The sequence below is a fragment of the Polypterus senegalus genome, chromosome 2 (genome assembly GCF_016835505.1).
Source record: "Polypterus senegalus isolate Bchr_013 chromosome 2, ASM1683550v1, whole genome shotgun sequence".
Classification (NCBI taxonomy): domain Eukaryota; kingdom Metazoa; phylum Chordata; class Cladistia; order Polypteriformes; family Polypteridae; genus Polypterus; species Polypterus senegalus.
Genome location: NC_053155.1, coordinates 167325308 through 167338682, shown reverse-complemented (window position 1 = coordinate 167338682; position 13375 = coordinate 167325308). Strand labels below are relative to the sequence as shown.

The following is a 13375-nucleotide window of genomic DNA, read 5'->3' as shown; positions in this document are numbered from 1 at the left end:
TAACATAGTGTGGAGACTGGCCCAGACACAGACAGGCGGACACGTTCATCTCACGCACAATCACGTTTATTTACAAATATAAGTTCACAAGTACACCACAAAACCCACAAAAGTCCCTAAAGTCCTGGCCACAACAATGTCTTTCTTCCACTTCAGGCAGCCTCCTTGCCTCCTCCAGCAAGCTCAGTCCTCTCCGCTCCCGACTCTCGCCCTGAATGAAGGGAGGCGGCCCCTTTTATTATCACCCGGATGTGCTCCAGGTGGGTTCTGGCAATCACCCGCCGACACGACCCTGTGTGGCGGAAGTGCCTGCTGCATCCCTTGAAGCACTCCGGGTGTCCCTGCTCTTCTTCCCCCCAGCACTTCCTGGAGTGGCGGAAGTGCTGAGGTCCAGGGCTCCCAAGGCAACCAGGATGGCAGCCCCCACGTGATCCAGGGCGCGCGTAGACCCTCCTCCGGTCCCTCAAGGCGTCCCGGCCGGGTCGTTGCCCCTGGCATCCCTGATAATAGTTTGATGTTTAATAGGCATTTTTTTAACACCTCCCATTATCCGACATTTTCGCTTATCCGACATAAACGGGCCAGCAGACTATACTGTATACGTAAATTATTATCAGAGAACAAAATAATTTTTTTAAAGTATCATATTATCTCATCTCTGTAGTAATGCACTAGCACACATGCTTCAGACTGTCTTAAAGCATTTTGCAGTTTCATGCAAAAAGTTTCTTCATCAGAAATTATTAAAATGTTTTTTTTTTTGCTGTGGCTGGTGTGATAGCGAGACTGGAACATTTATAATAGATCACATAATGTGTAAGGTGAGACTGAATCTATATGGTGAATATTTTTAAGTAATTAGGAAAGAAAGGGCAACTTTGAAACAGCTGCATAATATTTAAGCCTATTTGGGTCTAAAGGGCAGGCAATAGGTTTCATTTTTGAAATTAGCCAAAACATGATGTAGGCTGGTAGTTTTCAAAGTCATGTGGTTCACAAGGTGTGTCATTGTATCTGAACAAAGTGATATTTATAATGCTCAGATCTGGCATTCTGTTATGTACATATATGGTTTTAAAACCTAAATATGCCTACAATTCTCTCATATAAAACATTTGCTTACAATGTTGCCTGAGTATCATATTCTCAGACTTACTTTTCTTTATTGCAGTTTTTTCTTGCATTATTTCTATTCTGCTTATGTTGCTATTAAATGTATTTTTATTTTTTGTTATAATTTTTTTATTATTGCTTGCATTAGTATTTTGTTTTTCATGGCCTCCGTAGAAAATATAATAGTACACTAAAGTGACAATTCCGCCTAACCTGTATGTAGGAAGTCCATATGATTTTGTTAAAGTCACGTTGCTTTCCAATGTTCAGACTTCTGTTGAAATTTATCTTCTCTGCTGTTACAGCCAGTGAGAACACCTCATAAAAATATGAACGCTCTAAATGTTCTCTCTCCTCCTGTGCACTGCTTGCCTCTGTCTCTCACTCTCTCTCAACTCAGTGCTCACTCTTTGCTCCATCATTGCACTACATTATATCTGGGACATATCCTTTCAAATCCAGCCTTGGCGTAGATCATTTCAGTGTGCAAGAACAGTAAAACTGGAAAAGACCTTTACAAATGTCACTGCAGCTGACAACATAAAGTCTAGTTCACATTAAATTCTGCCAGTCTGCCTGCTGCTGCAATAGTTTTAATTTCACATTTTGCTGCATCTTTGTCACAGTAAAAGTTGACTTAGTAACATCAGTTTGACTCTTAGCTAACATTTTCCTTTGCCACAGTAGCAGCTCATCATTATATTTACTTTTCCACTGTAGCATTATGGACTGCTCAAACTGATTTTTCTTTCAGACAAAATCAACAGATAAGGAACACCATTTTTCTGCATTAGTATTCTTGCTTCTATGATATTTTTAAGGGCAATTAGTTAATATGGATCACTGGCTAGAATCTGTGGCTTTCAAACATATATCATGCAACAGTAGATTTGAATGTATTTTTCACGTATATACATGCAGTATTTTGGTAAAAATAATGTAGATGTTATGCTACTAAGTGATTATTGACAGCTGGTGATCCACAGTATCACTGAATCTGGTTTAAGGATAAGTTTGTATTTTTCAAGTGAAAGTTATTTCTTAATTAATATACATGGTGTATGTGCATTTGTATTGGGAAATTGTGTTCTAAACATAAGTGTTTTCTACAAATTTAAAAACATACAGAGCCTGTCATTTAAAATGGAAAACAAAACCCTAACAATTTACAGAATATGTTCTCTTTGAAGTGGCAAAAGTTTCAATATAAGTAAGCATGCCTTCTGAGTTTCCATTGCATGTTTGTGACAGCAAAAGGGATCTGGAAATAATCATCATATTGCTTATTCCTGGTTCTACCTTGTATTTTTCTTGAGGTAAAGATTTGTTTTCTGTTTACTTTTGTGATAGCAGTGGCCTTTGTGAGGGAAGTCCTTACATAAATACGGAAGTGATCAACATGATAACAAGCATGTAACAGGAAATTTTAGAGAAAACCATGCACCTTTGCAGGATTGAAAGGTCATTGTAGAAAGGCTAGATGGGTGTTATTTTTAGTGGGTTTCATTTTTTGTTTCTTTAATCAGCTGGGTGTAAAGAAAGAAAAAGCAGATGCATTTTATTGCATTTTTGAATCGAATAATTTTGGAAATGAACCTAAAAGTTTAATTCCCACTGAAAAGATTTTGGGGGTCAATTTAGTTTGATATCCAACCCTTCTCATTCCCAGGATAAAAGCAACTCAACTATGACAAGTAAGGAGTGCATTACAGTAATCTAGTCAATTGAAAACAAAAACAAGAAGTAATTTTTCAGCTTCTTATAAAGTTATAAGACGTCTAACTTTACCTACACTATATTTCTTAAGTGAAAAAATGCTGTCCTATTAATCTGATTAATATGTGATTTAAAATTTAGGTCAGAGTCAATAGTTATCCTTAAATTGTTTACCTCTGACTTGAATTTTAAGCCTAAGGGATAAAGTTTGTTTCAAATATCCTCACTATGTTCATTTTTGTCAATAAACAAGATTACTGTTTCCTCTGTTTAGTTTGAGAAAGTCACTGCTCATCCATTCAGAAATGCAAGCCAGACACAGAGAGCCAAGAGAGCATCAGGATTATCAGGCACTATTGATAAATGCAGCTATGTGTCATCTGCAAAGCTTGGTAGCTCAACTTGTGCTTTCAGATAATCTGACTTAATAGACCAAAAAGAGCAGTGGACCCAGAATAGGTTCTTGTGGTACATCATCTAAAATATCATGGGTTTCTGAAGTATAATCACCACAACTAACAAAGAATTTTCTACCTGTCAAGTAAGCCTGAAACCAATAGGATAAAGCAATATTGGTCATGGTGAATTATAACAGCAATGCAATATTATTATATTGATATGACATCATAGAGTTCTTCTGATTATCATAACAAAACAAATGTCCAGACAAAGTTTAAAAATTTGAATAAACGCAGGTTATTATACTGTATACCATTATAAAACATACTGTTAACAATGATGAACTACTTTAGCACATTTATGTTTGGTAGAAAGCCCACTGGGGGGTGACCAGTCTTTTGTCCTTGAAACCCCTGGAGATTTATTTTTTCCTCTGAAAATCAAAGAGAGAAATGCTACATTGTTAGCACATTAGATCTGGTTCTTCTGGCACTTCTCTTCCCAAAGCTTGTGATTAAGCAAAGACAGAAAATAAAAGGAAACAGTTAATGGAATACCATAAAAGAAAGATTTACATATATAGATATATTTTAACTGAAAAGTTATACAGTTTACTGTACGCAATGGCACCAACCAAACAGAGTCTCCTTTAGCTGTCTGTTGAGCAATTTCCCACCCCATATACAGTACAGAGAAAATCCCTCAAAACACACCAAATCTCCACTTTTAACTAGAAAGGATGTCCTGTCCCAACAAACTCCTCATACATATACATAAAACATACACAAAACTCTCAATATGACCTTAAGTAACAAAAGATACCCCGATCAGGCAAGGCACAAATATATACATAAGTATCTCAGTATCAGCATACAGAGCAAAAGAGTTAGTTTTTATATTTTTGTGGGCTTACAGTTGTTGTTTTTGGAGGAGTTTGAGTTCATTCATTGGGTACATGCTTGTTAGACTTTTTGCCGTCAGTTTTGTCTTCAGTAAGTGAAATAAAAAAACCTCACACTGGTACCATTCCATGTGAACTAGTGTGGTGCTGAGGTGTCATGTATTTTGGCGCTTTTCCATTGCATAGTACGGCACGACACGGTTTAGTTCAGCTCACTTTTTGGGGGTTTTCCACTGGGAACAGTACCTGGTACCTGGTCCTTTTTTTAGTACCACCTCAGCCGAGGTTCCAAGCGCCAAACCGTTACCAAAACGTGATGTGTAAACTCTGCTGGTCACTGATTGGCCGGAGAAAATCGTCATTACTGCCTCACTGGCTATTCTTTTCTTTTAAGTACACACACGCGGAAGTTTGTGTCCCGTCTCTCCATCGCTGGACGCAGTTTGTTGCATAAGTGGATGAATGTTTCTTCAGACATACGAAAGTTCTCCAGCCACTGAGTGTTTGTAAAACCGGGAACAATCACATTCCACCACTCTGAAGCACGGTTAAATGTCCAAACAGATGGTCTGTTGCGGCGACTTTTTGCAAAATGTGGAAGATCTGTAATATACAGAATCAGCATTTTAATGTTACACTGGCAGTTAAGTTCATTTTATGCTTTGCAACAGTGATAAAAGTTAGCTAGTGATGTGCTTTTTTTAGATGCTTACCCTTGGGCGCCGTCGAGCTAAAGTGTTGTCGTTGTCTGCGTGTTGTTGTAAAAGTTCCACGGTGTCACAGCAGTAGAGGCAGCGCAACTATAACGACACGTGAATAATCCCGCCCACTCTAAAGCGGTACTAAACTGCAGTCGAAACGCAAACCGAGCCGAACTGAGCCGAACCAAGGTGAGCTGGACTGAACCGTGCTGTGCCGTACTATGCAGTGGAAAAGCGCCTTTAGTGTATTAGTGCATGGCTGCACTCGGGTCCTAATCTGGGATCCTGAGTTGGCTCATCGTGTGGTGGGTGCAGCAATACACTGTATCAGTGCATGCTCCTAACCTAACCTAACCTAATCAAGTGAAATGCATCACCAGTCAGGTAAGGTCAATTGATTGACTCGTCATTGAAGAATATTCTACTTCTTTGACTTGAAAAGCACATGGTTTGCTATCACAATATATTTTGGCGTATTGTCCATCTATACCGTGAAGCTTTGTCCTGTCAGTTTTGCAACATTTGTCTGAATCTGAGCAGACAGTGTAGCTCTGTACACTTCAAAAAGCATCCTGAAACTTTTGTCAGCAGTCAAATCATCAATAAACATCAGTAATCCACTTTCTTTGGCAGTCACACACACCCTTGGCATAACACTGCTTCCACCATGTTTCACAGATTATGTGGTATTTATTGGATCATGAGCCATTCTTTCCCTTCTCCATACTCTTCTGTATCCATTATTCTGGTACATATTGATCTTAATTTCATTTGTCTAAAGAAAACTGTTGCAAAACTTGATTGTTTTACCAATGCTTGAGGATTAGCAATCCCTTGTGGTAAACCCTCTCTGTTTACTTTTGTGAAGTCTTCTCTTGATTGTAGACTTTGGCAATGATAGGTCTTCCTCCCAGACAGTGTTCTTGGTTTGGCTAAACGTTGTGAATTTGTTTTTCTTCACCAAGGAAAGAATTATTGTAATCTGCCAGCACAGTTGTTTTCTTTGGGTGTCCAGGCCTTCTGGTGTTGCTGAGCTGACCAGTGTGTTCTTTCTCTTTAAGAATATACCAGATGGTTGATTTGACAACTCTTGGTGTGTCTGCTATATCTTTAATGGATTTGTGTTGTTTTATCGGCATAATGATGGCCTGTTTTTGCTTAAATGGACAGCTCTTTGGACCTCATATTGAGAGTTAACAGTGATAGCTTCCAAGTGCAAATTCCACACCTGGAACCAATTCTAGAAATTTCTACCTGGCTAATAATTAATAATTAATGTAATAATGAGGGATTGCTCACACATGGCTGTGGAAATGTTTGTCAGTCAATTGTCCAAATATTTTTGAGCCCCTGAAAATGTGGGGACCATGTATCAAATCAGGTATAAAAATGGCTATCATTCCTAGATGGCTCATATGATATTTCTGTTTTATCCTTTGAATTAATGCTGAAAGCCTACATTTCAATCAAGTAATTATTTCTTCATTTCAAAACCATTGTGATTGCGTATAGAGCCAAAATTATGAAAATTATGTCACTATCCAAATACTTACAGACCTAACTGTAAATGTGAAAAATATGCATCACGTGAATAGGCTCGATTAGACTCTTTTATGTTAATAGTATCTCTTAGTTGTCTCTACACTTTGTTGCATCACAGCTGTTGCTTCCATTAGCTTACAGGGGCCAATGTTGCTGATATTGCACTACACATTTTGCAACTGTTCAAGCAGATTTCTTTATATACTGTTTATGATTTCAAAACAATTTCTGTTAGCTTTACATATAGAACTTTTGTAATGTATGTTAGAATCTGAATGAAAAAGGAAACAGTCCCAGACTTCTTTGAAAATGTTATGTAAAACTATCAAATCTATTGTGTTATACAAATAATCTCAGTAAATGCATATATTACTTTACTTTCTTAATTCACAGCAAGCCAAGGACAATTTCCCATAACTCAAAATGTGACAGTTACTGAAGGAGGAACTGCAAATCTGACCTGCAGAGTGGATCACAATGACAACACTTCCCTCCAGTGGTCAAATCCTGCTCAGCAAACACTCTATTTTGGTGACAAAAAAGGTTGGTGGACTTTGTTACTACATTTCCAATTGTTGGCATTTAAATATTTTGACTATAAGTATTAATATTTGCATATTTCGAAGCAATTTAATATATTCTTAAGGAAATCGTACCTGATGCACTATGCACTATGCAGTGGATACATTATCCCCCTCAGTGTGATGGATGTATTTTTCCTGTATCTACAATGATAATATTGTAGCCAAATAAGTCTAATTTACCCAAGTGATCTCTGGCAAACATTAGTGCTATATTTAAAAGTATAGATAGTATTGAAAAAACGTACTGTATGTACCCAACTTTGCACAATTACTTACTTAGAGCTGGCCCAGGCATCATGATGTTGATCATGGAAAGACATATGTTTAGATCTTTAACTCAGATTTCCACAAGCATTTGCTGATTACAGAGTGGCTGAAGTTGGCCTGCTCTTGCTAAATTGCTAGCGATCTTTGTGTAAATGTGTAAATCCTTTGTAATCTTACCCCCTTTTTTCAAAAAGAGCCTCAGGAGATTCTGTTGATCTTGGCATGATATGATAATGTACACTCCTGAGGTTAAGATCAAACAAGAGTATTTCATGTTTAAAATATTCTCGAAATATACAGCAGGTGTATATTTGTTGAGAAAATGTGTATCTTCTCTGGCTCATGTCACATTGTATCTGTGATTCAAAGTAGCTGTAGAGAAATACTAGCTAATTATTAAGTAGTGGTTCTCTTAAGCTAAAAGAAGAGCTTAAGAAGCTAGAAGAATTTCTTTGAGGGGCCTGATTTAACCTAAGGTCTGAAAGTTATGGGTTTCATATTTACATATGCAAGTAGACACACATGATGAAGGCTGTTCAGCTAAAACATAGATTTTTTTTACCTTCTTTTCAGCATGTAAATAACTTTTACCCTGTTTTCCTATACTAATGAATTGTATCTCTCTGAGACAACTAAAGGGCATACCTCCTTCATCATACATACATTTTTTAATATGCAATATCATAAATATTAGCTTAGTCCATGTATTTTGGCAGGTATACTTTTCAGTTCAACCTTTTACTTCATATGGCCCAAATTACTATATGAACTTACTAATATAGTTAAGACACAAAATAACGCAGTAAACCACAAAGTACATAGAAAATTAAGATAGAAACAGCAAAAAAAAAATAATGGGAAGAAAAAAACTACAACAGTAGTCCATCACCTACATTGCATACGTTTTAGAAAGCATTAGACATGACATGTTCATATGTTTGCAGCACTAAATTGTTCTTATACAAAATTATCTAAAACTGAAAAGTGCATTTGAAAGTTAGTTGTCTATTATTCTTTGCAATAATCATTTAAATGGCTATTTTTATTTTAATGCACAAGTCATTTTCCAGTTTTCACGAATATTTCTTCTTCGGCAGTTCAGTTTATTTTCTTAGAATTTTTATTTTTCTTATTTTCATTCTTATTATAATATAAAAATGAAGGAATTAGAGTGTGCATGCATTTAAAGTGCTTTATATACAGTATGTTGGTATTTAGCTTTGGAAATCTTTTTTTCTCATTTTTTTTCAAAACCAGCTCAATCAATACATAAAAAATTGCTGAACAGTAATTGCTTCAGTTCAACCATGCTGGACATACACAACATCTGCCAAATGACAGAAGATCCATAGTGTATATAAATATGGTTGCAAAGAACATCAATGTAATTATTCACACATTGTTATCAGTAAAAAAATTCAATGTCTTCTATTAATAACATCACTGCAAAAATATATAGATGGTAGACTTATTGTAGTAGAAAGAGATTGCAAAGGTCAAAGGAAAAAAATGTATTTGTGCAGACAATGCAGTTTAGAGTGGGAAACTACATTTGTAATTCTTGGCACATTTTTCAGTGATGTTAAGGGAGAAAAATATATTCTGCTCAACAGAGATTGCCTCCAATAAGTGTGAAACACTTGCATTCCATCTTTTTTAAAAAGCTAGATGAAAAGGCTTTTGGCACAACTAATGTAATGGCATTACGAAATAAATAATCACATGCTGGAAACACGACAAAATTGCACTTTTCAGCTTTTCCTAGGGGCATTTCTGGAAGAATTACAGCAGCACTGGCTTATTGTTTAATTGGATGAGATAATGCTGTTCTATGTTCCAGCACTTCTAAAAACAAGTTATAGATATTATATTAAGGTAAGATGATCTATGAGTAAATTGGTTAATTTTGTATAAACCTGAAAATGAACATATAATCGGGCTGTTAGTGCCAAATGATTAGAGCAGACCCTTGAAATGACTTTTTAGAACAACAGGTAAGCCTGTTTCATGCTGGAAACAATATAAATGTGGTTAGAGACAAAACATTTCAGCTGTTGAATTTTCATGTCGGGATACTTATTTTCCACATATGGCTAAGAATTTTAAATTTTCAAAATGTAAACATGTCTGATGTTTATTATGTCTGCAGAAAAAAATGTTACAACAATGTAACCCAGCATTTGTTCATACTTTAACATCTATATGGTTAATAAATTTACAGGTAGAGTAAGAAACTGTCTTGGACTGTGTTATTCATCCATCCATACATTTAAAGTGTGTGGCCTGATGGGGGCACTCCAGCTCCCTAATTCCAACACAGACAGATACAAGGACAAGTCCAGAAACACACAGTCTTTTCTTTTGTCATAGGAAGCTCCTTCCTTGAGTGTTTCCCATAGCACAGTACAATAATGCAAGAAGCACAAAAAAAGTAAACCAATAAAGCAGGACATGGCAATGCTCTTTTCTTTCTCTTCTCTCTTTCTCTGCCTCCTCCTTCCACCAGCAAGCTTCATCTCCTTCCTCCTGACTGTGGCTGCTGGAGCTATGGCTGTTATGCTGCACCTGGTGTCCCATTAGTTTGGTCCAGAGGCACTTTTAGGTGAAGCGGGAGCCCGATAAAGTGGGGCTCAGAAGAACCTGCAGAATCCAACAGGGCTGAGCCACCAAATTCCAACTCCCAGCATGCCCTGTGAGTACTTCCACAACCAAGGGGGCTGCCACCTAGATATCCTGGGGAAATAATGCCCTAAGCATGCTTTGTCCCTAGGTGTTTCCATTAAGGACGTTTTGTAGCCGGGCAAGGGTGCATGCCATCTGCCACTTAACTGAGCCTTGTGGAGTGAAGCATCCTAACCCACGAGGGTTGGCTTCCTCCATAGCACTGCCCTGCAACACACAAAGAACAGGTTACTGGGGAGATGCCACACCAATGCTGCTTTCCAGCATCCTTTCTTGCCACATATGTGCAGCGTCTCCAGCCATGTTCTAACTGGAGGCATTCATAACACAGCTGCACCTTCCTAGGGCTCACGAAAAAAAAAAATTTGGAAGCAGGACTGGAATTCCTGCCTCTCCCCATGCTCAGGTGAGTCTGCTCTAGCCCTCATGTGCTGCTTTGTTAGGAGACCTGCTCCTTTTTACATGGATGTCCTTTCTGCGCTGGGGTATGGAGACAGTCTGGGTTTCCCTATGAGGTAAAGGGAGAGCATGTGCTGTTTGGTGGAGAACTGAACAGCCTGGATCCCAGCCCCAAGGAGCCACTCTGTTTCAATCAGCCTTTGCTATTTCTCCCCCGTCGCTGGGTCATCACGCCCTTTGCTGCTGTCAGAATCCCGGCTACTCGTCATTCTTCTGAACCATCCAGGGACAATTCGCTCAGGGTTCCCTTTCCCTGTACGGCACCAGTGTCACAACATGGGTGCAGAGTCCCGAGCCAAGCTTCCTCAGAAAGTCCTGCACCATCTTTAGGGACTCTTTGGCCATCCTCTCCACACCCTCAATCGCCTTCTTCATTAGGTCAGTCAACCTGTAAAATATCCCAAATAGGCTTGAGTACCCTTTACAGTACCCATATCATTACAGCATAGTTAGTTATTTTGGTCAGCTGTGAACTCTGGTTTCTATCTTCCCTTTCCACAAACCATGAGCCATCAAGCACATTCAGTTCTATGGAGTCAGGATGGTTGTTCACTAGCTCCACCTTCACTGACTTACTGGTGGAAATCACGGCACACCATCTGACCCCTTAGCTTCTCGGGCCAGGTCTCATGACCTTCTTTGGCGAACAGCGGGACGAGGTCTCCGTTGCTTGAGCTGTCCAAGCTCACACTGCTGTCATCCTTTCTGATGACAACTCTCAATCACCAAATGGCATCCGGGCTTCCTCCGTCTAGGAGGTAAGTGAACACAAGAGACATAAAACATTGGCAGGGTGTAATGATCTTGCATTCAACATCTACCTCCTTCTAGAGCTCACCATCTGGAGCTTAGTTCTTCTGGTTGACCGTACAGCTCCCTTGTCAACTTCCTAGCCTCTGATGACAGCATGCACCAAGCACTTCCCTCTCTTCACTCTTTGCCAGGACTTTTTCCCATTGGATTGGGAGTAGTGTTTCTGTGCATCTTGGCAGTTGGTGTGTGCGTGCTTCTGTGCTGCAGTGCCAGGGTTTGCCAAAAGACCTTCAAACTGCAGAAATCCTGCTGACTATGACTCTTGTGGCCTGAAGGGGGTGCTTAAGTCAAGTCAAGTCTAAATGATGGTTTAATTGTCATTCATAATACATTTGATCTAATGTTTCCTGTAAGTGCTAACTCCTATATTATATTTATTGTGCTAAGTTTATGTTTTTTATAATGTTTTTAATATTATGTCATAGTCTCTTTGTAAAACATGCTGATGCACTAAACTTCCCTTTTGGAACAATAAAACTGAATTAAATTTAACAGCTTTAAAATAAATATATTCTCTAGTGACAGACTAGAATTAAAACAGAATCACATAGTTCAGTTCATAATTAGTAACATGTGAACAGTGTGCAGTGAAATTCTAACTTTTATGTCTAATCAACATAGAATATCACCAGTGTCTTTTGTGTGTATACTTCTCATCTAATGTGTTTGTGGTTGTTGTGCCATTTTTCATTTTTATAACTAACAATTTAAAAAAGTACACTTTTTCATACATTTCTAATAAATAAATAAATGGCATGTATTAAAAATTATAACTGTGAGAGCCAAATGAGAAGAAAAATTAGTAAGCGTGAAAATATATAAATGCTAAATACATTTAACTAGAACATATGACTTTAATTTGCACATTATTATTACTTTTTTATTAGCCTCTGCTTATACTCATTACTATTAGTTACACCTGTAGAGAAGCCAGGGCATGGATGACAGCCTAAACAACAGTAAGCAGAACAGAAAAAGTAAGATACTCGCATGCAACTACATCTAACCATAAAACATTAGGATTAGATATACAGAGATTTTAACACGATGTTGACGATGTTGACATAGGTAATGTAAAAGAAGAAATGCAATGCTACATATAATGAAGATCAAGCCTAGTTTCTTTCAAAATCAAAGAACAAAGCACACTAACTTAAGAAAATAAATGTTATTTTGCAACATAGAACAGCAGCCCTGTTTTTTTTTATTGTTGGCACTTATGTGCTTCCATTAGTGTGTTTGTGAGGATTCACACACTGAGGCTTTACTGTCTAAAATAAAACTGGCAGTGTTGCTTACTGGACAGAGCAAGCACAAGTCTTAAATGAATTATGCACAAATTACTTATAAAACTGACAACTTCAGTATTCTTACCTCAGGGAGCATCACGTCTTAAGATGAACTGTACATTCTCTCTAATAAGCAATGCCCTTTGGTGCAGTTTCCAGGAATCCTAAAAGTAGAAGAAAAGGACATCTCCCTGTGTCTCAGAGTTCAGGTACACAGGCATCTCGAATTTCGACTTTTCTTAGAATCTATTCAGCCACTTTAAAGGTCAATTATCATTTAGTATCTCCTATGGTCAAGGAAAAAAAATAGAAAAAACAATGTCAGTTTTTTTGTAACTGCGGAAATAAGGAGCATATTATAACTTATGATCCCCTCCTCCACTATATTTGCAATTAAATCTATTTCTATGTAATACTCCTAAACACAGTGGTGGAGGAAGAACCCAAACAATTTACTTAAGTAAAAGTACAAATAAACAAGCAAAAATATACTCTAGTAAAACCTGAAGTCACTAATTGATCTTTCTACTTAAGAAAAAGTAAGAAAATTCATGCTGGAAAATATACTTAAAGTATTAAAGTAAATGTACTTGTTAAATATATTTCCTGATTCAACATGACTTTGAGAGGAAATCTGAGCACCAGTCAAAAATGGGGAGGCCATGCAAACTCCACAAAGAGGGCACCTGGGGCTTGGACCTAAAACAACTATTGTCATACTGTATAAAACATAAATAGATTTCTTAGGTATATCACTTCTGATGGAAATACTTAGTTTAATTTTTAATAATGCTGAGAGAAAGGATTTCTTGGACTGTAGTGTAAGGATATAATGATTTTTGAAAGCATAGTATGAAAGGTCACTTAACTTTGTCACTTGACTCATTACACCAATTAAGGAATGAAGAA

General features: G+C 37.6%; 1 protein-coding gene across 1 annotated transcript in view; it reads left to right on the top strand.

The window, feature by feature from the left end:
• Nucleotides 1-13375, top strand: part of LOC120524434 (cell adhesion molecule 2-like) — a 481595-nt gene that overhangs the window by 288403 nt on the left and 179817 nt on the right. The window contains exon 4 of the mRNA XM_039746287.1: nucleotides 6766-6915. Within this exon, the coding sequence (XP_039602221.1) occupies nucleotides 6766-6915 (150 nt within the window). The remainder of the gene's footprint in view (nucleotides 1-6765; nucleotides 6916-13375) is intronic.